This window comes from Molothrus ater, chromosome 5, assembly GCF_012460135.2.
Source record: "Molothrus ater isolate BHLD 08-10-18 breed brown headed cowbird chromosome 5, BPBGC_Mater_1.1, whole genome shotgun sequence".
Taxonomy (NCBI): Eukaryota; Metazoa; Chordata; class Aves; order Passeriformes; family Icteridae; genus Molothrus; species Molothrus ater.
Window position 1 is genome coordinate 66,412,624 of NC_050482.2, and position 25,780 is coordinate 66,438,403.

Here is a 25,780-nt window from a genome sequence, read left to right on the forward strand (position 1 = left end):
CTTCCGGCCGGACCGCGGCTCCTCAGGGCCGCCCCGGCCGGGGGAAGTGAGGGAAGGGCGGGATGGGTTCGGCCGGAGGAACCCGGGGTCACCCAGTGCAGCTCCCGGCCTGCCGGTACATCCCCACAGTCACTCCCTGTGCCCCAGAGCGATGTCCGAATGTTCCATGAGCTTTGTCAGGCGGTGCTGTGCCCACTGCCCTGGGAAGCTGTGCCAGTGCCCAACCACCCTCTGGGGGAAAAAAAACATTTTCCTGATGTGAAAAATGCGTGTTTTATCGTTGGCTTTTCGCAAATATTAAAATGAATGTTATATGTGTTGTGCTAGAAAGTAGTGCAGTATTAATTCTCTTAAGTAGTGTGTTAAATATAGTTGTAGGTTATAAAAATGTTAAAATAGAAGCTGCTATGTAGGATACTTTTTTTTTTTTTTTAAAGAAAGGACTTGCAGCGAGATAGCAGCCACAGGACACCTAAATCTTTCAGAGAAAAAGAATTTATTGCCCTCTTATCAGAAGAAACTAACTTCTTCCCGCCTCCGAAGGTGCTGTTAGGACTCAGAGGAAGAAGTTGATGAGGATGACCAGAGGATGACCAGGCAGAATCCTGTATTTGAATGGAATTTATGCATCTGTGGGATCTCAGCACATCGTTCCCAATGTCCAGAGATGCCAGGAGAACCCTTGGGGGTCTCGAAAATCCTGGAATGTTGCCAAGAGTGTCTGGTGGCTTGATTTTGATCCATCCACAGAAATAACAAGAGTTTGAGGACAAGAGAATCACTTTAGAGTAAAAGGTGTAAAAGAGACACATTTAGAAAGTGAAATATAGACTTTAAGGTTTTTGGTACAGGGGGGTTATGGAGACAAGATGGAGGGATCAGGGCGTGTCTCGTCCTTCTTCTTTCTTCTTCTTGTCCTCCATCTCCTGTGGTGATATTGGCACTTGGGGATTGGTTTATGGTGAAGGTACACTTGCTAACATGGGTGAAAAGCATTGGGAAATAAAGGTAAATATCATGTACGTAGATATTAGTATAAAAAGACATGACCGCCCCGTGGGTGGTCAGAGAGTGCCTGTGACTGCTTGGAGATCAGACCTCTGTTGGGCAGACAGAAAATTTTGTAGATAAGAAATAATAAACAACCCGAAGACCGAAAAGCTGAAGAGTCCAGACTCGTCCTTTAAAACGCGTGCCACCCAAGAACCACACTACCCGTGTCGGGGCAGAGACAGACAGCCGAACCCGACATGCATCATATATGAGGTGTATGAATATGCAACAGGCTATTGCTTTTAAGGGTTAATCCTTTGTTTATGGAGGTCCTTTTTCGGACCTCCTTAACTCTTTGTCTCTATTGTCTCATATTGTCCTAATTCAAATTGTCCAAATTATTTTTACTGTAATTATATTACTATTTTTATAACCATTTTATTACTATTAAACTCTTAAAATTTTAAAAACGAGTGATTGGCGTTTTTCACACTGATACCCAACCTCAACTGCCCTGGCACAGCTTCAGGCCATTCCCTTGGGTCCTGTCACTGTCACCACAGAGAGGAGATCAGTGCTTGTCCCTCCTCTTCCCCTCTCAGGAAAGCTGAACATTTTTTGCTTTACTTCCCTGTTATCTGGTATAGAGTATGGCAAGCAAAAGGGGGCATCACACTCCTCTCCACTGCTCATGTCTAGAGTTGGGCAATTTAAAAGCTGATTTAACACAGAATTTTCAAGAATGTGGCACTAGTTTGTCACTGTGTTGCTTTCATGCTTTCCTTTGTGCACACATTCCAGCAGCCGAGGTCTCCCAGCACAAACGCTCATGAAAAATGAATTGTGAGAGCGCATCTGTAAACATTAAACCCACACTTTAAAGGGCTACGTGCTGCACATCACAGAGGTGTTTGAATGCTTTTCCACTTCAGGATCAGAAACAATTTCTCCAAACTTATGTAAACAGTTGCAACTTCACGCCATTTGAATAGCAAACACCAGCTCTTGGATGCACCGGGGAACACTCGTGATTGATATGTAGCATTAAAAGCGCTGCACAGGGGAAAAAAATAAGGCAAGCCTCTTCAAACAGGGAATGCACTTGAAGACATCAGCACCCACTCATGCATATTAGCTCAGGGAAAAGGGTAAATTCATTACATAAATTACCTGTTGCAGATTGTTTGCTCGGTTCCACTTCCTCTGCAGTGGGAAATGCAGAGTGAAGGGGGGCAGTGATGCTGGACCCAGAGGAGTTGCAAAGGAGATCAGCAGCCAGCAGCAACTTCTGTGTTTCAGAGCCTGCAGGAGGTACAGTCCTTGCCTTTGTGATGTTTTAATGATAGGCCTGGTAAGACCCATAAGTATGGAGAGCATAAGGGCAAAAGGCTTGAGCACTAAGGACCAGGATAGAAGCTCTTGAAACTCTCTCTGAGGGGTGGAAAATGCTGCCAAAAGCTCAAAGCAGATAAAAAATCAGATCTATCTGAGTCTGAGCAAGGAGCGTGTGTGTGGGTGTCAGGACCTGTCAAAAATAAAATGCGGAAGTGGATGTAAGGAGCAGCGATCCAATCTACTCTTATCCCTTTTTATTTATGTACTGCTGACAGAAAGCCCGCCAAATGCTTTTTGCTGCTTGGTGAAATCCAGCTCAAACCATTTACAAAGTTCAAGAGAAGGCAAGAGGTGATGGATAGCAGGCTGACACAGTCCCTCCCCATGCCCCCCTCCCAGCCTGAGGAAGAGGAGCCAGCAGGTTTGCAAAATCCATCATTAAAGGACAAAAAGAGAGCTAACAGAGAGAGAGAAAAGGAAGACTGGATCTCAGGCTGGGTGGGCAGAGCAGCAGGGGTACAGCAAGTCCTGAGTGAGCAGCAAAAGCAGGGCAGCACTGGACTGGATAAAGCTCTAGGAAAACCCTGGCAGTAGGGTTTTACATTTACATTTACAGAGAGGCTGTAAATGGTTGTGAACTCCTGGGTGATGTTGTCACATATCAAACTTCTTTCCTGTGCAGACAAGATCTGTCTAACCAGGCACAAGCAGGTGTGGACAACAGCACAGACAGAGTCTGGAGGCAAATCAGGGGAGCAGCTGCTTGACACAGTGCTCAGTTCAAGTGCAAAAGCACCAGTCTCCATCCAGCTGCATGGCTTGGCTCATTCCCAGCCAGTGGAATACTGCCCACAGTTTCTTCTCTCTCCAGAAAAATGTTTACTGGATACATTTCATAACTTTCACTGGCTATTTTTGGTGGTCCTGAGGACAGAACCCTTTTAGTTCACCAAGAACCGCTCTCAGGGATCTGACTGGCACCTATGGCCACCAGGCTCGTTCTGCACTGCCTTGCATTGGCAATTCCAGCCAACAAAAAGTCACACACAGTATCTTTCTGCTCCAACAAAAGGAGCACTACTGTCTAGAGTCTTCTTCTGTCTTTTAGCTTTTCCATCACTACAATATTCAAATGCTTCCACCCTGTCCAGAACTCCTGCATAAAAGCATTTTTTTTCCTGTAGGCTAGACTCATTGCAATTATCTATACACAAACTGATCACTCATCTATTGTTGTGCCACAGACACAAATTCATGAGCAGCAGCTAACCCTTTTAGATTCACATTGTATTTGAAGTCATTTTCACATTTCTGAAGCTGCATTTTCCCACCAGAGTGCTTTTTCTGAAGTAAGAAAAAAAAAAAAAAAGGGCAAACCAAAACACTCAACCTTCAAAACATTAAATTATTTTGCTCTTTCTTTTGTTATCTTTTACTGAGCAAAGTCACCTTGGCAGGTCATTAGGTAATTAGTGCCTCACTTTTCTCACAAGAAGGGAAACAATAATATTTTTCCATCTTTAATATTTTTAGGATGGAAAATGTTGCTGCTTAATATTTATTATTATGTTTTATACCAAAATTTAATAACATAAAACTCAGAACCTGAAGGCAAAATGTAAAAAGCAAAGGTGAGAGATTACAGAATGCTGCTGTGGTCGTGTTTTGAAGGTGCTGGAAATTCTTGTACTCTGTTGAACAGCATTTGTCAAACATTCAGGCAGAACTGTCTGAGTTGCTTTTGCTCAAGGTCAGAACACAAATCAGCTCTTGCTCCAGACATCCCTCTTGTTTTGGGGGATTTCAGATCTGAGGGATGTTTTGCTATTGCAGTTGGATGTAGGGTCAAACTCACCTAACCTTTAGAACTGTTTGGAGCTCAGATTTTGCTTCAGGTCTGACTCTAATGCTTTGCTTGTAGCATTTCTTTAGAAGAACAGGCAGGAAGGAACTCTGTGCCTTGTTCTGTGCCTGGTGACAATTAGCACCTCGTCTGAGTGCACACCAACAATCAGTGTATGCTCACAAGATGTTGAAACAAGACAAAACTAAACAGCGTTTTGTCATTTGGGAGTGAAAAGCAAAAGGCAAAGTACCTTTATTTCCCCATGGCATATAGGTGCTCTAACTATAACATGAATACCTGTATTAGCTCTGAGGAATTCTTACTGCAGAGGGATAAAACAAGGGCTAAGTGCAGCCCCTTTGCCTTTTGCTCAAGCTTTCTTCTGACTCAGGTATCTGGAGACACTTTTTCCACACACTTCCTCACAAACATGAGGCTTTCCTAAAAGCCTTTCCTTTCCCCCCCAGAAGTGGGGCTTTGGGGTAAAATGCAGTGGAATGGAACAAACTAGAGCCTGAAGTTGATAGAAGCACCATACCTGTACCCCTTCTCAACCACTCTTGTTTCTCCTTCTCCTCAACTCCTTCTGCTTCTACACTTTCTCCACTATCATCCAAGGCTACAGCTCAGACCTGGAGTCTTTAAACATCACTCACCAGCATCACATTACTTATTCCTTATGAGTGCCAGAGCCCTTCTGATGCTCTGTGCCTGCAGTGCCCATCAGACTGTCAGTTCTGCAGGGCACAACATGTCAGTGTTTCCCACAGGGCTCAGGTTGAAGCCCTCAGGCAAGGCTGGGAACCTTCACCCCTCTCCCCCAATAAACCATAAAAATGCAACTTCTTCAGTGCACACATGAGTATAAAATGACTCTTGTATTCCTGGGACAGGTAAGGATGGTACCTCTTTGTATGACTGCACTGAGCCAGTGTCTCTGACACACCTTGAACTGATTGGTAAGGAAAAGCTGGATTGCCAAGTCCTCTGTCTTAAGTGCCACTGGGAAGACTCTTAGCTGTGAACTCAAAGTGCCAATCTTCACATTGGAACCACACAATTTTGCATGCTCACAGTAATAGTCTTTGTTGACTTAAAAAAACCCCACATTTCTGAAATAAAGGTATATCAGTGAAACAAAATAGACCACAAAGAGCAGAAAGTCCCTGGAGAAGAGCACAGATGAGGACAGTGTTCCATGCACATTCCTTTACTCTCTGGCTCCTTTCCACACTGCCAGAGCACCCCCAGCCCTGAGAGTGCTGAGTGGGGCTGCCCTTGCTGCCCTGTGAGATGTGTGGGAGCACAGCACAGCAGCTGCAGGCTAATGCTTTTATTTCTGCAACGTGGATTCCTCAGAGCCTGCTAACAGGAGGTAGGGATCAAATCCATTCTTCTTGCATAACTGAACAGAGCATTCCCACTAGGCTACCTGGCAAGAGATCAAACCTCCCATGCCAGGCCTTTATAAAAAAATACATGAAAGAGAGAAATATAAAGAACAGCCGTGGCTAAGAGAAAAGCAACAGGTATTCTAAGGTCATCCATTTAGCCCTGATCCTAAATGACTTGTTTACCATTAAAGTCAGCACATACAAGACTCACAGAACTTGCAACATTCTATTTCACCCTGACATTCTATGACAACCATGCACAGAGTCTTATCCTCACATTCTGCAACACCTGGCTATTTGCCATGCAGTCCTGGCTACTCTCAGGGCTTTTGCTGGTCAGAGTGACCCTGACATAGGTTAGAAAGTCTCTTTTCCCAGCCTGGTGCTCCAAGAAGGAGTCAGAACTCTTAATTTCTCAGTCTTAAGGTGGTTTATTGTTCCTTATCTATAAAATTATTTTTCCTGGCCTGCCGAGGTCTGCTCAGCAGGACACTGAGGCACCCTGCCTGCCCCCAGGGCAGTGTTATCTTTTTATACTAAAAACTATGTGTACAATATTTACAATTACTTTCCAATACCTATCACCTATGTTAGACAGTGAGCTTCTACTCTAAACCAGTCTAAAAGTGCCAACATCACAGCAGAAGATGGAGGCCAAGAAGAAGAAGGAGAAAGGCTGGACACACCCAGATTCCTCCATCTTGCCCCCTGAACCCCCATTCTAAAAACCCCAAAAATCTATTTTTTTCACCCTGTGACAAACTAATTATCATTCTACTTATAATTTCATGGCTTGCAGATCCTCATATGAGGTAGGTAACTTGCTCCATGGGTCATAATCAAAACCACAGGCACCTTGGGCTCTGTGCCAGGGTCTCTGAGCCCCCTGGCAGGGGTCCTGGCAATCCAGGACAGCCAGAGGGATGTCCTGAATTCTGGCAGTCTACCATTTCATTTTCAAGCCAGAAGCCAGCTACTCAAAGCTTCTCCCCCTTGCTGCAGCCATGAGCCCCACTGCTGGCTGTCCTTCTGTTGCCACAGCAAAGGCAGGAGTTGTCATGAATTCACTGTTTGCCCTCTGAAAAGGGTGAACCCAAGGAGGAAGGAGCCAGCTACAACTCCCAGCTAGAATGTGAGTGAGTCATTGTGAAGATCACTCTTCTTTTGATTCTGACATCCATTAAGTTTATTTAGAACAGTGTGGGTGCTAAATATTAGATGTTGCTTCCAAAAAAAATTGAAGATTGATTTTTTTTATTTTATCATCCTGAAAGTCTCAAATAAAAATCAGCACACTGATGAAAATTCACTGCACTCCCTCCCCCAGCTTTGGACATTACTTTTTTTTTTTGTTTTGTTCTTAATTCTTCTGGACTTTTAATCCCTAAAAGGATAAGAAAAAAAGATGGAATTCTCAAAAACATTTCTTCCTTTTTATAAAAATAGCTCTTTTAAAATTTTGTATTTTTTAAATCACATCTATTTAAACTAGGAACTTTAATAGTATTTTATCAGTTTCCAGCACTAGCTTCAATGTTTTTAAATGTACCTTTTAATGCTTCAATACAGAAGTCATTGCTGGATACAAATTAGGGGATTTCTGAATACATATGGAAAGGTAATAAAAAGAGAAGCATGAAAAGAGATGCAAGACCTTACATTAAAGATTAGGACTAAAAGGAACTGGAGAGAAAGGTGCTCTATTAAAAGCCTACTGAAAATATTAGTGTGTATTAAGGCATTCTGACAAATGCTTGTCTGAATACTGACAGCAGGACACTCAAATCATTTTAGGACAGTCTGTTTCCAAGCAGAATAATGAGAGGTAAAAGCAAGGGAAAAAAAAAGAAGAAAAAAAAAAAGCCTTTGGCAAATAATTCATTTTCATTATTGTCACCATCAATTAGGACTCAGTCCTGCACCATGTAATTGCACTTTAGACATTGCCTCCTAAAAACATATTTCAGAAAATTAAGTAATATGTGATTAAGAAAAATTTGTACTTAAATGAAATTTGCACTTTAATAAAAGGTTGTTCCTGCAGACTTAGTTTCAAGCTGGAAACAATTTTTCATATCTTCAAAAATAAAAACTAAATAACAGAAATCAATATTCCCTGGGAACAAGACTCACAGCTGTGAGAAGTTCATCCAAACTCCTTGCTGTCAATAGCTAGCTTCTGTTTTAGGATTTAAGGGGATGTTCAAATTGGTTGGTTTGTGCAAATAATTGATTATTTGATTTAGTTGTTGAACCAAAAAATTAAACTCTGCTTTTTTTCCAATGACATACCCAAAACATTGTTTTCAGTGTATTTGGTAAATAATAAAATTTCCATAGTTTCAGGGTAAGTCATTTGCTATTTTTTGGTTGGAACCAACATTAATTCTGAAACCTTTTTTTCCAGATATGTGCAATAAAAGCAAATTACTAGATTCATAGAAGAGCCTAGGCATTACATTCAGAGGTTTTTTTCCCAGTTTCTACTGAAATGGAAATTTAGTGAAAACTCAAAATTCCTACCTGAAATATTTGCTTTCTGAATGAGAAGTGAAATACATGTTAAACATTTCCAATGAAATTATTAGTTTTGCATTTCAGTCTTTCAGGTGCTTTGTATTGCTCTTCAGTATTCACATCAAGCTCACCTTATATGAGGCTATTATAATATTTCACATCAAAGCTTACTGTTTGAGGCTATTATAATTCCTCTGTGCTGCAGGCCAAATGTCCTGGTGGTCCTTAAAATTATGCCATATTAACTGCCTTGTAATAGCTGTATGCCAAGGTGCCATGTTAATTCCACAGGAATTTTCTCTAAAAACATAAATTTTTTTTGTTTTTGTATTTGTGTTATAACATCAGATCCCTACTTAATTCTAAGACCTACAGATGCAATTTTTCCTTTCATTTACAAAGCAGTAGGATACATATCTCCCACTTCAGCCTTTAATTCCCCTTCCCTTTTAGAGTGATGTAAAGAGGCCAAAATAATAGTGTGCAACACAACACATCATTAACTTCACAGAAGGGAAGGAAATACAAAAAATTCATGCCAAGCCCAATATTGTTTCAGTCACATTTGGTATTTTATAGCCTGCTTTGTTTAGTCTGGTATAGTACTGTTTATGTCCTGAGATCTATGGTCTGAAACACAGGAATGTATGTTAGGGAAGAATCCCCCCTGCTGCAGAATCTCAGCCTCTCCATTTCCAGGAGCTCAGAACAACATGACAAACTAATGCCAGGTTTGCATTAAGAACAACTGGTTTTAATTTAGGTCCTCCTGAAAATTAATTTTGGTCTTTTAAAACTGACTGGCTTCATTTCACAAGCAGATTAAAGAATAAATATAATATATTTTTCATTACATCAAAGGCCATATCAATAAAGTGTTAGCTGCATTCTAAAAGAGTGGCAGAAGGAGGTAAATGGAAGTTGGCAGCTGATGCTTTGGCTAGACAGACTTTTGTGCTTGGCTTGAACTCACTGATTTCAAAATGAGGCCTCATGCACCTGCTTGCCCGGAGCAGCTTATAGGATTGGGGTCAGAACTGCAGCTACCAGGGAAGCCTCTCCCTCAACCCTGCCTCCAGTTTTTCCTTATCATTGTCATGCTTATATCATGTTTGGCAGAGCTAATGCAGCCTGATGTCTCTAAACCATGGCATACTAGTGGAAGAAAAAAACCAATGCTTGTCTGCCCTCTCCTCTGCACTCTCTTTCTTTTTATTTATTATTATTGTTACTATTGTTTGGTTTTTTTAAAATGATGACTCTGTGAGAATGCCAGATTTATTTTGGCAGATATGGCTGCTAATTCATATCTACTATCACTGAGAGACATGATCTGAATTTGTGATGTCTCTCTATTTATAATCCATTTGTTATCTTAATAAATATTTGTGATTTGTTTATCTGACACAGATGACATGTTTATTATTACAAATAAGCTTCTTGGTCATGATTCACATTGGTCTATTATTTTGGACTGTTTTCATTTATCTGTAGGCAGCTCATTCTGTTTTATATATTCTGTCACAGTTGGTTGTGTTTTGCCTTTTTGTGCTGATCTCTGTAAAAAAAGCCCGAAATATCACATAAAGTTAAAACCCAATGAGAATGTGTCCAAAATCACCACTCTATGACATCTATCCAGCAGTAATTTCAATGTCAAACAGAGTACAAACCTGAACAGATGGGAAGCTTTTAAACAAATCATAACTTAAGTCATCAGCAAATAGCTCTGACTCCTTTAGGATCCAGACCTACACACTCTTCAAGTCTTACAAAATGGACTTCAATCCAACTTCCCAGGTTTGACTCTTCCTTTTGACTGTACTCAGCATGTCTTTATAACAAATATTCAGCCATTCTCTTCAGCTTACTGAGAGCACTTTAGGTACCTTTCTCCCTCTTTTTGCACATTCACTTTTCTTCTACAACTTGCACAGCAGTCTTGCCTGCAGACCAAACATCGGCCTCCCCCTTGCCTCAGTTCTGCCCAGCACAGTGACTGGCAGCCTGTGCATCCTCAGTCCCTCCTTCTATCACTTCCACCAGTCTCCCTGTGTGCCATGCTGCCCAATTCACATCAGTTTTGTTCCCCACCATCCAGCCACAGGTACTGCTTGTGGCTCCTTAGCTCTTCCTTTCTCCAGGGACAAGACCCTTTGTCCTTTGCCATTTCTTTGCTTCCCAAGGTGAGCACTGCAGAGAGTGCAGTTCAGATAACTGAACTGTTATCTCTGCAATGGATGGAACCACAAAGCAGTGCTGCTGTGAGCTGTGGGGATTGTTTTCTTTATTTCATCCTTTAAAAATGAGTGCAGTGCTGTTTTTAGAAGATACTTCTGCTCACTATCTGAAAAGATCTGCTAGGCTGCTCTTACTTGAGAGGTGTACAAATAAGGTAGCCAGAAAATCAGTGGGGAATTTCTTTCTGGACAAGGTAAATATTGTGAGTTTTCAGCTGCTTGCCTTATCACCAAATAATTTTGGTGATTTTGGCTTCAACCATTGCCAAAATCCCATCAGTTTTGAAGAAATTCACAAGACTGAATGGTTTGCACCAGAGCTTAGCCTCACTTTAAGCTAATTCATGCAACACAAAAGCCAGACCTGTGATCTGCCACCATTTGACCTAGCTCCTACTCTTTATGGGTCTCCCAAAACAGAGGGGCATTTTGTGTCCTCTGCATGAGGCACAGGTTCTACACTGTGGAATGAATCTCTGGTGGTGAATCTCTGAAACAATTCTGCAGTGTTCCTCAAAGAAAAGTCTGGAGCAAGTTCTTTCAGTTTTGAGTTTTGCCTGTTCATATGCTCCTTGAAATTCTTTCAGACACCAAAATAGAACAGAGAAATACTTGTCACAAGACAGCCTGTCTGAGCAGAAGGGATCCTGTCTACGAGCAGATTTGAAGACAAAAGCTGACCTGAGCAAAAGCCTGACCCCATAAATAATGAGCAACAAGAGACAGGAGCACATCTCAGCAGCGACCCCTTCAGCAAACATTTGGGCTGCCTCTGGTTAGACCATGCTGCATAGCAGGAAGTCTGAGAGATTACCTCAAAAGCCAAAAAACCCCAAAGACTCAAGCTTTTAGAAAATTACATCATTTAAAGAGATCAGTCCATTTATCTTGTTAAAAATAATATCATCAGGTGATTTGATCAGTCACCTTCAAGAAGAGAACAAATTTTAGGACTAAGAAGCTCTTTACCCTGGTAGAGAATGGCATAATTACTCATGTCTGGAAAATAAAAAGGATAACTAAATATAAGAAAAATATTCCAACTTGTCAACCATGACAGAGATTAACCACAGTGACAAATCATCATGGAATGAGACAAATTCTCTACCTTTTCTCTTTCCAATAGTACCAGAAGCATTTCTGGAGATACATTTTTCTTAAACTCATGTTCCAAGCTGCATGAGGTTATACAGTACGTAGCACATCAGGCCAGATGCTTTATTGATTTGTCCTGGCTTTAATTTCCCTGAGAAGTCAGCGTCTGCTTTCCCCTGTTATGAAACCTGAGCACAGACCAAACAAGCCACACTGTCAAGGTGAACAGGACTGCACTGAGGCTCTGTGATCAGAAAGGGCTCTTTGTGCTTCACATGAGGATTGGGTAAAGGTAGGAAGAGTCCCCTGGTATCTTCTCCTTTAGCCCTGCAGCTAAAAGCCAGGTGTTGTGGTCTGCAGTCTTACCTTCTCTAAGCTGAATTCTGCAACAAGGTGAACTGTCTTGTGTTGAGGCTGTTGAATTGTTAAGTTATACTGATAGCACAGAATTAGAAGCAAAGGGAAAATGTCTTCTATATTCCAACATAAAGAGTTGAAATGTGGTAGGGACAAATGCTGTATTGTAGCCTGAGCTGAAATGCATCCTGTTCATGATGTTTGTTGTTCTCTTGACAGTATTTGATTTCCACCATTACAGAAAAACTTCTAGTTGGAGTATGAATTACACTTAAGATTATTCAATTTCTTTTTATTTTTTATATTTTTTTTTTCCACTGTGTATCTTAAGCAAGGTCAGATCACATGAACTTGTCCCCTCTGAAATTTGAAGGAGCCAGTCAGATAATATGGGGAGAATCAAGCTCATATTCAGGTTTGGATTTTTTATTTTATTTTGCTGCAGTATTTACAAAAGACTCAACAATTGTCAGCTCAAACAAAAACCTGACTGACTCTGAAGAAAATGTCTCTGTGTGATTTTTGCTCTCTAGAATTAATCAATTAAGTGGTCAAAGCTTAATTTCATGAAAAAGGCAGAAGATAATGTAACATTTAGCAACATGAAAAGGGGAAGTGCGGTCTGAAGAGAGACCTTGATTCCTTTTAATTTGAAGTAAATAACAGAGGGCTGCAGTAGCACAGTTCAAACACAGTCAAGATTTTAAAATGTGTCAAAACCACACATCTCAACTAAGGCTACAATCCTGAATTTGTACCTTCTCCTGATGAGCAGCTGTTTTGAATACTTGCATTGCAGTTTAGCTGTACTCAACTGAAGAGGAAAAAAACCCAACCAAAACTGAAAGAAACCAAAGTATTTGCCCTTACTGCATCTCAGCTCTTTATGTTTAATTTATAAATTGAGATGTTTCCCACTGCTTATGGTTTTATGGTATCAATATGAATTAACAATTCAACAGCCACAACACAAGAGAGACAGAGAGGTTTCACCTTGCTGCAGATGCCAGGACTGCAGACCACAACACCTGGCTTTTAGGTGCTGGACTAGAGGGTGCCAGAGAACCCAAAGAACACTTTTTCAGTGTTCACTGGAAGCAGAGGAAACACTGCTGTTGATTCCAATGTTTTCTAATTACAGGCACTGAGCAGTGCCCTGTGTGACTGTGGGCAGCACTCTTCTCTTGTGTTAGCTTTATTTTATCCATCTGTTTAATGGAGGTCAGCAGAGAGTGACTTGGCTTGGACTCAGGATGGTGAAACATCTCATTGATCTGAACAGTTTTGGATGCAGCCTCAAGTGAAAAAAGCCTGGGTGAAAGAAGCATTCAGGAGAAGCTTTTTGGTTTTTTTCCTCTGCTATAAATTATGCATGAGAACATTATTATTTTCTTGATTCTATCCTCTATTTTGAGATTATTAATCTAATTCCTGCAGAATTCTTTTTGGTCTGCAGCCTGTTTGCAAGCAGTTATGAGAAGCTTTACTTGAGCAGCTGCTAACTTCCAGGTGAGAGTGAAAATGCCTCAATCTTCCCCCAGAAACCTGAATGAAAGATGGAAATACAGGACCATGATTCTTGCATCTCTTACCTCCCATCTTTTACTGTAGTTCTGTAGGGCTTTATATGGTTTGTGCTATGCTTCCTTGTGTGTTCTCCTTAAGAACTTAGATCAGATGGGAAATATCAGCTGTGGGGATTTCACTTAGCTTTCTGACAGGAAGAAGGGGAGAAAATGTTAGATCAATTAAGGTTGAGTTGGCCAACATTCAATGTGCCCTTCCTTAAGGATCAAGGACTTGGTCGTAAACACAAATAATCTTTGTTGTATTCCATGTCCTTGTACACACCTTCCTAAATTCTCTTTCTCCTCAAACAAAGACAATATGCAGAAATGCAGGTCTTATAGAAGTATAAAATTCTCATCATAAGCTTATAAGTCCACAGAATCATAGCTGGGAACCTAAGCTGTATGCCCTGCTTCTCCAACTGGAAGCACTTTGGATACTGAATTACCAGGGGGAAGTTGTTAACCTTGCAAGGTTAAGGCATGGAAGGTGGAGGAAATTGGGATCAAATGCAAGAAATGAGGAAAAGACTGCCTGGGTTTGCTGTGATGACCTCCTGTCCAAGAAGAGATAGAGTGTAACTGAGAAGGGAATGCCTCAAACAGAATTTCAAATGGAAAAACATGGGAAGTCTCTACCTGTCAAAGAGGCTGGAGTGATTTGCTTGCATCAGGTTTCAGTGAGCTGTTGAAAATTACAGTGAGATTAGGACCTCTCAGAAAATGTTACAAGAACATTCTGCAGTGCAAATTTTTCTGCAGTTGAAACACTTATTACCTTCCCTATCATGTATGCTTCTTAGTATACCTTTATTTATGGATTAATTTTACTCTGAGTTAAATAGCTAAAGAAATATAAAATTAAATCATGTCGTATTAGACCTTTCCATTAAATCCTGAGGCTTGACTCATTTGCATTTTGTTGTGGATTTATAATGCATGCTTATTTTAATTACTACTGCTGCACTTTATTTGTAATTGTCTGTGCAATGCCCAAGCACCTTGCTAAGTGGATAAGGAAGCCACTTTATTCCATAAGAACATAATTAATCCATTATTATTCATTATTATTTTTCCTGGAATGGACTGAAAATAATCAGTACTTTGAAAAATACAATACCAACAAATTATCTGTGGCAAAAATAATTTTAACAGAATTCAGGCTTTCCGTATCTTTGCCATTGCTTCCTTCCAGATAATATCACTCCTAAAGAGAGAAGCAGCAGCATTTAATGACCTGAAGTTTGTGCTAAATGCCAAAGATGTTTGAAATCAGAGATCGGTTGTGTTGTGTGTGTGTGTGTGGTGTCATCACAGGTTTCTCCCCCCTCATCCCTCCTGCCGTATCCTCTCTCCCCAGCTTCCTGCACGGCCTTGGACAAATCATTTACCCACTGTATGTCTGCATTTCCCTTTTTCTGATGGCTACAATCCTACCATTTACCTTCTACAGAACAGTGCTTCACCAGCCTGCAGAGCTGTGCAAATGCTGCGTGCCAGGTATTGTGGCAGCATAATCAAACGGCCACAGTGATGGCTGGATAAAAGAGGAGGCGTTTTCCAGCCATGCAGGATCTTCCTCACAGACAGAAAGGAGACATTCACTTTCTGGTGATGTGCTTGCAGATTCCTCCTGGATGAATACTCCATCTTTACTGAATTTTCTTATTACAGAGGATTATGCAACTCTATTAACTCTTGAAGTTTTGTAAGGAAATCCTTGCATAGTCCCTCATGTTAGGCACAAAAGCATTGTGCTGCATTTCCTTTGGCACGTGTGCTCTCTTTAGAAACCTGGAAGGTCAGGGCTGGTTGTAGCCTTTTTGTCCACCAGTTACAACACCTGCACAGAAAACAGGTTTGTTTCTTTTTCTCCTGCTAATCTGCTTGGTTTTAGCTTACCAATACATTGTTGTAGGTCTCTGTTTAATTTATGACAAAGATTTATCAGTACAAATAAGGCTAATAAGGCTGGTCAAGCAAATTAAAGGTGCAGAAACAGGGAGTGAATACATCAGGTTCACTCTGTGCAATAAAAGTCACATCTGATAGGCATTGAAGCATCATGACACAAGACTTCCAGGCTGTTTTGTCCCAGCCCCAAACATCCAAATCAGGATTATTTTTTCTTTTTCATTAGTGTTTCCTTAAGAATACATGCCATGACCTGGCTGGCTTTACCTGGACTGGCCAGTGTGATGTCTATGACCCTTATTTCTTCATCTCTTTTATCCAGCTGACCTGCAAAGGAACATGATGTCCACTGCAAAACCAGAACTCTGCACAGGGCTTGCCTTAAGCTTTAAAAGAACCTCCTCTGTTCTACCAAATAAGCAATCTGTGCCTGAAGTCTCTCCCAAAAATGCTCTGTGTGTGTGTGCACCTACAATTATGAGTGTGCACATAGCCACCCCTGTTTGTATCCCAGAATCTGCTAATGCCTTAAGCATGTTATTTCAGTGCTGTCCCTGGACTCTGTTCCAGTGAGGCAAGACTGAAATACTGCTGTTCAGCCCCGCCTTTGAAAGCAGACAGCATGCCAGCACAATTTCTCAAACCATCACTTCCACTCTTCCCCAAATATAGCTTAGGTGTTTTCACCTCCTGTCTTCCTGTGTGTGCCTTTCTTCACATTCCCCTGTAACCATCCCTGCCCTTGCTGAATAATGCCAGTTTCTGCTAAGTCAATCTCCTGTCATAAAACATTATTGACACACTGGGCAATGAGATAGAGGAACATTTCCCATTCAGTTTTCCAATAAAATCATGAGTGTGTCAGATTTGAATGCTCATATCCTTAGAGTTCACTCTGGGGTCTTCCCCCAACACACAGGAGAAATGTGGCAATGTTGAATGATACTGCAAAGCCACCTCTAAGTGCCTGCAAGAGAACTGTGAATAGCAGCTCTGGTTTAGGAGAAGTCTGTGAACAGTTTCTAATCCTGGTGATTCTGTTTGCACTCATTTCCATTCCTAAGGCTATCTGTGAACAGAAGGGACTGGAAATACACCTTTCAGCTCATCTGAAACAGAGATTCTCTTTCACATTTCTTCTTTCCTCACTTCATGAAATCCTTGCTACAGAGCAGGTCTGGCTGATCTGAAAAGGCAAAATGAGAGTAGCTCTACACTCCTTGTAGAGTACTTGTACTATGAGTCAAATCTACTGGCATGCTTGTCTAAAACCTGACTGCTCGTGATGCCTCCTGGACCTTCTGCACTCACAATGACTGGATAGGATTTTGCCCATTACAAAAATAACTTCATGGACCTGCACAGAGGTTACTGAAAGTGATTTCATTACCCTTAACCAGGTTATTTACTGATGAACGTAATAGAAAGCACACAGATAGTCTCTCAGACTCAAGGCTGTAGGTTTGCAAATACTTATGGCTGTGGATAAAGAAGAGCAAGAGAAGGTATTTCTTGAGAAATGAAGAAAACCTGCATGGAGTCTAACAGCAAAGGCCCTGCCTGTCAGCTCTCACATCTACAGCACCTACACCCCTAGCAAAACTCCACAATAAGCCCTAGCTTTCTTCCAAAGAACCTAAAGGACACTAAAAATTCCAAGCAAGTTCCTTTAACATCCCTTTTCCTCAGAAACTGCTTCTGAGACATTTAACCCTGCATTCAGGTTACACGAAGGACATTGAGGTGCTGGAGCAAGTCCAGAGCAGGGCAACGAAGCTGGAGAAGGGTCTGGAGCTAAAGCCATGTGAGGAGTGGCTGAGGGAGCTGGGGGTGTTTAGCCTGGAGAGGAGGAGGCTCAGGGGAGACCTTGTACCCCCTACAACTCCTGCAGATAAAAGGCTGTAGTGGGGTGGGGATCAGGCTCTTCTCCCAGGAAACCAGTGACTCTGCAAGGGGAAACGACCTCAAGTTGCTCCAGGGGAGCTTTAGGTTGGATATTACAAAAAATTTCTTCACTGCAAGAGTAGTTAAGCATTGGCTTAAAGCACAGGCTGCCCAGGGAAGTGTGGAAGTCCCAAATAGAAGCAGACATGGCTTTTAGTGCAATGATTTAGGGGGCATGGTGCTCTTCAGTCAAAGGTTGGGTTCATGATCTTGGAGAACATTTCCAACCTTAATGATTCTGTTTCTAATCAGGTGAGCTAAAACCAGGGACGTTATCAACACGGCAGCCAAAACTAGGCATCCTGGATAACGAAAGCACAGCAAGACTCAGAAAGGCCACTCAGGGATTCGGAGCCCGGGTACTGGAGGGGTTGCGAAGGGCTCCGCAGAGGGCTCGCCCCGGCACCGGCCGCTCCGCTCGGCAGCGCAGCCGGGCGGCACCGGCACCGGGGCGCGGCCGGGTGGGCGGGGGGCGGCGGCGGGCAGAGTAGCCGAGGGACCGCCGGGTCGGGACCGAGGGTCAGACGGGACCCGATTCCCGATTCCCGATTCCCGGCACACGCGCGTGCGCGGCGCGGCCGGGGGCGGGCTCGCGCGGGGGCCCCTCCCGCCCGCTCCCGTTCCCGCCCGGCCGCGGGAGCGCGCGGCCGCCGGCGGCGCGGGTGCGCGTGCCCGTGCCCGTGCGCGTCCCCGCATCCCGCGCCGCCGCTGCCGCCGGAGCGCCGGCGGGAGGGCGGGCGGGCGGCGGGGCCCGCGGCGGCGGCCGGGGCATGGAGAGCCTGCTGGAGAACCCGGTGCGCGCCGTGCTCTACCTGAAGGAGCTCACCGCCATCGTGCAGAACCAGCAGAGCCTCATCCATACCCAGCGCCAGCGCATCGACGAGCTGGAGCGGCGGCTGGACGAGCTGAGCACCGAGAACCGCAGCCTCCGCGGGCAGCAGCAGCAGCAGCAGCAGCCGGCGGCCCCCGCCGAGCCGCCCGCGGCCCCCGCCGAGCCGCCCCAGGCTCCCCCGGCCGAGCAGCCCCCGCCGCCGCCTTCGGGCCAGTCCGAGCCGCTTCAGCACCACCAACAGCTCCCGGCTCAGCCGCCGCCGCCCGCGGGCAAAGCGGCACCGGCGGGGCCCGGCGGCGGCGGGAGGGCTGCCGGCCACCAGCACCCCGCGGCGCAGCCCCACCAGCACCCCGGCGAGAAGGACGGCAGGGACAAGGGCTGCTGTGCCGCGCTGCTCCAGCACAAGACCCCCCAGGCCATCGGCAAAGGCGTCCTGAGCCGGAGAGCGGAGTAAGTGCACAGGGGAGAGGGGGCGGGCAGGGGTGGCGGCTCCCTCCGCGCCCGCATCCAGCCGGGAACTGGGTTATACCCCCGTGCAGCCTCGCAAGGAGGGAGAGGCAGTGTGTGGGTGGGTGGGGAATCCCTCCCTCGATGCGTTCTCGGGGAGAGCAGGCACGGTGCGAAGAGGAGCAAGGATGCTGCTTCCGAGACGCATCAGCCTCCCGCTTCACTGCGCTCATTCCCGTGGAGAAGTGTCTGTACCCCTTGGGCAGCGCACACACGGCATCGTGCCCTCATTGTCTGACAGAAATAAATAACTCCGTGATCGACGATGAGTGCGGCTTAGCCTCGCAAAGCACAGCAGCGCTGTGGTCGCTTCTGCTTGCCTTAAGTTGCTGGTATCTGTCTAAAAACCCCCATCCTCCCTGGAGTGAGCTGGGGTTTTCCTGCCCTCGCTGATGTAAGGGGTGCATTACATTGCACGTGATGTATACAGATGCAGTGCTTAGGTTTGACATTTAGGGTGCTTATCACCCTCGCGTGTGGGTTGTCTTTGTTTTTTGGATTTGGGGTTTTTTTGGTGCGTGGCATCTGACACTGATCCAGCTGTCCAAAAGGACAAAGTATTTTTTGCTGGTGTCTCATCTTCAGTGAAGAAAGCTTGACTACTAGTATTGGATACTGAAATGCATTGGGTGTGCATGAATGTATAGTAAACAAGGATGAGCATTCCAGCACTATAGGTGGAGAGGGCTACTGTTGAAGAGCAACATTCTCTTGGATTATGTATTCAGTATGTGCCATCAGTTCACCAGCTGGTAATTACAGCTGCAGTCAGTATTGTAATTTCCTTTGTTTAGGCACTTGGAAAGCAGGGGGATGTTTTCTGGTTGAAAGCCAGAGTTAGTAAAGTTAGAAGGAGAAGGAGCATAGTTTCTGCTGTGGCTTCTTTTAGATAAGAAAGAAACTAACTTAAGTAGTAAAACTAGATCAAATGTCTTTCCTGGAATTGTCTCTATCGTCTTTGTTATAGGGATGTCAAAACAATTGAAGTGCACAACACACAAGTACATATGAAGCACACAAATGAAGCCTTTTGACAATTTCAATAAAGGGACCCTTCTCTCTCGTGTTTGTTTTGAATACACAAGCAGAACTACAACGCTGAGCTGGGTTTTCCACTGGTGTAAGCAGAGTTACACCACTTCATAACAGCTCAGCATCTATCATGTGATTCTGTGAAAATCAGTGAAGGTATTGCTATTGAAAGAAAGGCTATTAAAGGAATACGTACGGTCAAGGCACGCTTGAATCCCAAAAAGCATCTGCTTGCTTCTAAAATACTGCACTGTAAGACTCAATTTTTCAATCACAACTTAGAGGAAGTGAGTGGGCTCCTCAGAGTATTAATGCAGGTAGTAAGCCTTTGCAGGATCTGGCTCTTATTCATCATGAAATAGCTGGAGTTTAAAAAAAGAAGTGGGGCCAGATCCTGAACTCATGCCAATTGGTGTAAATCCAGAATAACATAGTCTGAATCCCTCAAGTCAATCCACTAAGAAACCCAAATAAAAATGCATAATCAACCCTATTGTTTTTTAAGGAGTGACTCCCTGCAGTGAAGGCTCTGTAAGAAGCATCATCTCGGCAAGGGCTTTCCTTGCTTCTGCACAGAGTTTCTAACATACGTCATTACACAGACTGAGGAATCAATTTCTCTGCATAAGACTAAAGACTTCCTCCTTTTCTGAGCTCTTTTTGCAGTGGGATTTGACTGGGGGAAGAAGTGTAGGGTTTTTTTTCCTTCATGCCAAAATGCACGGAAGAGAAGAGCATTAAGAACCCAGCTGATTGCTGGTATATCATATGATGATCTTTCTGTTTCAGAGAGGTAGGGAGAAGGTTGGATGGAGCCTTTTTGTGGAAAGTCAGGGCTGCTGCTGGGGATAACAGAGCAATCCCTGCAGCGTTCTTCACTCAGGAAGATTAAAATAGACTGCTACTGTTTCCTTCTATAGCTTAGGCAAACCAAAATCTTTGTATAGAAAAGAAAATATGAGAGATGCCAAACAGTCTACATTTCTCATTTCTGCAGGTTCTTTTTTTCCCCCCACTGATTTTGTACACTGAGTTTCGCACTCTCTCGTCTCTGACTGTTAGAGGGAAAGCAAAGAGACTGCAAAATCTAACTTAAAGGCAGCTTGGATGGAGGGTGATGAGTCTTTCACCACCAATTGACAGGATGCCCAATATACCTTATGATTCAGCTTGCCAACCTGTGAGTTGTATTTTTGCTTTTGTGTGACAGCAGGAGACATATATGTTAATACCTGCACAGACCAGGTGTCTGCTCTCTCTTCCTTCCTCCCCCCACGTCCAAACATGTTTTTCCCTGTTATAAACTCTGAAATTCAATGTTATCTTTTTTTTTTTTTTCTTAGCCAAGAGTAGAGGACTGACTGCTCACTACAGAAAATGGCCACTCTAAATGGAACAAAAAGGATATTTTAGCATGTTTTGGGATACAGGGGCTAAAAGCAGGGGTTAAAGCAGCACCCAGGCAGTGCCCTGCTCTCTCTGCCCAGTAATGGAATTTCCTCTGCCTTCACAAAACAGGAGGTTCTGGCAATGTGTTTAAGGGTGGACTTGTTCTGGTCCTTCTCACCTCAGACACAGCCCATGGATTTTGCTCATTTTGAGTCAGGTTTGAGGGTTTTTTTGCAGCCCAGCTTACCTCAGACTCTGGATAGAAGTGAAGACCTGAGCTTTTGGACACGTGTGACTGTTCATGTCAGCTGGAACAGTCTTCTGCAAGGGATGTCTTCTGCAAAAGAAGCATCTCTCTTATTTTAAAGAAAACTTCAGTCTTATTTTTTGCTGTTAGTTTTTGTAAAAACTGACAATTTTTTTTCTTTAAAGCTTAAAAAAACCAAAACAACCAAACCCAACCAAAACCTACATTTTAAAAGGGAACAAAACCAATATTATCTCTGTAAATGGAAGCATTCCTGACCTATGCAGAGGCCCCTAATTGTTGCTGCATGTCTTTGTGTGGGAAAGGTGGTACTCAGCTTTCCCATGAAAGGAGAGGAGGCAAAGAAGAAAGATTTTTGCAGAGATTTTCAGCAAGAATTAGGCTGATTATTATTCCACGGCATCTGTCTCTTTCTACCTTAGGAGGCTATTGCATAAGCACCTCACAGTTTTAAAAACAAAAAAATAAGGTCATTCGTCATGGAATGTTTTACTTCAAAAATACAGGTTGCCAAATTAGCATAGCTCAGATCACCCTTACCAGGCAGCCTCTTGTCTTAAGGGACCATGCCAAAGTGTCGACAAATTCTGCAAATATAAATTTTCCATCGCTTTTTATCAGAACACAACCTTCCTTGCCAATCCCCAGTACCCTTCATTGAGTATCAGGGAAATGCCACAGCGTTGAATTTAGCAGATTAAGTCTAAATGACCCAAATCCTGCTGGCTTTTATCAGAGGAACTCTCAGTAGGAGCTGTCTATAGAAGGACTTCTGTTCTGAGCCCAGGAATTAGCAGGAAAACTCACTCTGATAAATACAATTAGAATAATAGCTAATAATCCATTATAGTTCCTTCCATCAAAAGACATGGCTGCAATTCACAAACATTCTGTATTAAAGTGGCATTAAAGTCTTCCTTTAACCATATCATCAGCAGTGAAAAGAAGACATAGAAACAGTCTTTGTCTAGCATGACATAATGGATCTAAGTATTGTCTTTGAATTATTAGCCTGTGTTTGGTCTACAAGATAACTCCTCATGTAAAACAAACTCCATGAACTCTTAGAAGAATTTTTCTAAAGTCACATTTTCCCAGAGGTCTTAAAGCTCATTTTGGATTTGCCTTAGACTGAAATCTATATAATTTTATTTTGTACTGAATCAGGATAGAATTTTTTATCTTAGTAAAGAGGCAAGTTTTAAAAGATGATGTTAGAGTCACTTATTGCTCTTGTGTTCTGAGACTGTTTGCTGGTTTTTTTGTTAATTTCAAAAGCTCAATTATGTAACTTTAAAATGAAGATATTGCATATGCAGAGGTGCTGTTTTCCATAATTTTTCTTTTTAACTATGCGTTCATGTTCTATTCTATGGATTATCTCCAGGGTAAAGACATTAGAAAAAAATCCTACTGATTTCAATGGGAGCTAACAACAACTGTAAATATTATGGTTTACCATTAACATATTTTGCTATATTTGCGCATTGCACCAGCACAAAAAAAACCTGCAGCAATTAAAAAAGAAGATCAGAACAATTCCAAATGGCTCGTGTACCCCAGATATCCATTATTTTTTCACTTTGGGCACACAAGGAATGCTACTTTTGCCCTCTTCTTTCAGTGCCTCCGATTTCCTCCAGCATATTTCAGGGTTTAACTCCCCTGAGCTTTCACACACCAGAAATAGTTGCATCGGTGCTGCCCTGGGTTCTGCAAATCCCTGCTAGCAATGTTCTGTCTCAGCATCAGAAGTTATTTGGAGTTGAGTGCTGTAAGCAGGTTTCAAATGACAGAGGTCTGCATTGGCACAGCTTCACAGATGCTAAAGTCCTGCTTAGATGATTTTGGCATAAAGAGCACACTGAGAGGAAAACAGAAAGTAGACTCTCCTTGACTACATCTAATTTAAAGATACATCCATGCTGCTACCATTGCAGTCAGCTAAGACATACTTTATAACATATAACATACACTCACAATCAGCTAAGACATTCTTTATAACTTCCATTTCAATAAGCTAAGACATACTTTATAACATATAACATATACTTGCAATCAGCTAAGACATACTTTATAACTTTCATTGCAATCAGCTAAGACATACTTTATAACATATACTTTATAACTTGCATTTTACCTACAGCAGGGCCTGTAAAATGCTGGGCAGAGGAGTATGGAGTTAGTGATTCATGACAATATTTCAGAAATAATAGATGAAGTGAGAGATGGAAAAGCATTTAGCTTAGCAATGGTTCAGGATGAAGTTCTAGCTATAAAATTGCTGAGTAAGGACAGCACAAGGACTTCCACAGGGATAAGACTTCAGTAGGATGCTGTATAAAGTCCCAGCCAGAGCAGAATAGTGTCAAGGCTGAAATTTCTATTGTGGGAAATATTCCTGGTGGGATGGGAGCATCAGGGAGTAATATCAAGGAAGGAATTCTTGTGAAACAATCTAGCATGCTTTGGAATAGCAAAGACTTGTACTCATAATTTAGCAAGATGAGCTGGGGGCTGAAAACAACAGCCAAAAGCTGAAATTTAAAATACTTAAATAAGAAGGGACACAAATGCATTATTTTGTGGGGTTTTTTGCTTTTTTTAATAAGATGGTGACATTTTTATGTCACTCAACCTTTCTCCCATATGCTTTGTGTGGACCCATTTGCTGTCGTTTCCCAGGCAGATCCAAGTTAAAGCTCTGTGAGAAGACTTTAGGACCAGGGGACTCACATGGCGACACAGTTAGCATTCAAAATAATACACACAGGGCTGGTTGGAAAAGTATTAAGGGGAAAATGTCCCAGCTGAGTCGGTGTTAACAATGTCCTTGAGAATTTCTGCCAGGGCCTCAGTGCCAGGTGGCTCTTGGGCTGGCTGTCCCACTCTTGGCAGCAACTTCCACATCCTTCATTAAATGATGTGCACAGGAGCATACAGGTAAGGCATGGTTCAAACAGTTTGTGCATGCAGAAGGTGATATCTACTTATCTACTTATGTGAGAGAGACTGCACACATTCCCACCAACACCATATTTGAAATTATTTACAATTTTAGTCAGAATAAATCAGAGAAATCTCACTTCAGGATGCTCATCTAGTCCTTAGATAGTGCCAGAACAGAGCCTGTCAGCTGGAATTTGGGTCTTCCATTAATTATGGCATCTACTTACTCTTTAAAAAAAAGTTCACATGATAAAATGATGTGCACTTCTGCAAGCAAAAATACCTCTACACAAATATATAAATTAGACTGTAGAAATTTCTCAGCTGTAGTTTTTTTCCTTTTGCCTTGGAATGCAGGTTGAAACAGGAAAAAAGAGCTACTGCCTGTCTTTCATAATCTTTCTGTATATAGGGTTTATTCATCTTCTGCTTTCTCTGTTATTTTCCCTATAAATGCCATTTTAGATTGCTTGTTTTCTTCTTTCTTTCCTAGTTCAGCAGTGGTTTATTTCCCTTTTCCAGTCTCAGTTATGAAACCTTTTGTTTTTCTCCCTTAGGAAAATGTTATAGAAAGCCAGAAATAATTCTCTGTTTAAGAGATGGAAAATATTTTATTTGCTTTAGAATTACTTGTAGCCTGTGCTTGTTACTTGGTCCACATTCCATGGAACCACATGAAAGCAAATAAGAAAAAAATAAAAGTCATATATAAAGACAGAGTCTGAAAATTTTCTCTTTTTTTCCTACTTTTTTAAACATTATATATATACATATATATATATATTGCTTTTTTCCTCCTCAAAGAGATGTAACTTGAAACAAACTGGTATTATTCTTGTGTTCATCTATTCTGGAATATGTAATTTCATTTAGTTAAGCCCTTGGTGAGAATATTATAGTCTTGACTGTTGGATTTGTTCTGCCCAATGGCTCTATTTAAGATCTCAGTTCAAGCATTAGACTAGCAGCCCTAAAATCAAACTTTAATGCCTCCTAAATGTATTTTTAACAGACTTGTGATGCTGGACTGACCCTTTCATCTTTATGTATTTTAAGATCTGTGACAAAGCAGTTGGAGATCTATTGTTATAGACAGGAGTAGGCAGGTAGATCAGGAACAATCCTTTTTCTAAATTCCAGCATAGGAAGCAGCCTAAAGTTCCTGTCTTTTCTTGCAATGTGTACTGCAAGGCAATATGTATATTTGCACATAAAAAGAATGTATTTGCATGAGCATTTGTCCACAGCAGTGTCTCAGAGCCAAGCTGAAACAGCACCTAGTTTCTGTGCTTTTTACATACAGAAAAGCAAATCATCTGCTGGAGGAAATCAGTGCATCTTTACTGATGTCAGTACAGCCCTGACAATTTGCATCACCTGAGGATGGGAACCAGATTTTGTGTATCTTTCCTCACACAGAAATACACATTCCTCCTCTGGTGCAAATGAGTGCTGATAGTAGCAATGGATAGCAATGCACAGAGATAATAGTGAACAATGAGAAAACCATTAAGCAGCATTCTCATTCTCCCTGTAATAGGTTTGTGATGTTCTCTTACAGTATTTTAATACAAGGTGGTAGGAGTTTTGTTGCTTCAGG

The 25,780-nt window shown here is 42.4% G+C and overlaps 1 protein-coding gene across 4 annotated transcripts in view; it reads left to right on the top strand.

Annotated features, from left to right (window-relative positions):
• Positions 1-17,928: 17,928 nt before the first annotated feature.
• Positions 17,929-25,780, top strand: part of IQSEC3 (IQ motif and Sec7 domain ArfGEF 3) — a 99,788-nt gene continuing 91,936 nt past the window's right edge. For all 4 annotated transcript variants that reach the window (XM_036400979.2, XM_036400982.1, XM_036400981.2 and 1 more), the window contains exon 1: positions 17,929-18,485. In XM_036400979.2, the coding sequence (XP_036256872.1) occupies positions 17,974-18,485 (512 nt within the window). In that variant the 5' untranslated portion in view covers positions 17,929-17,973. The remainder of the gene's footprint in view (positions 18,486-25,780) is intronic.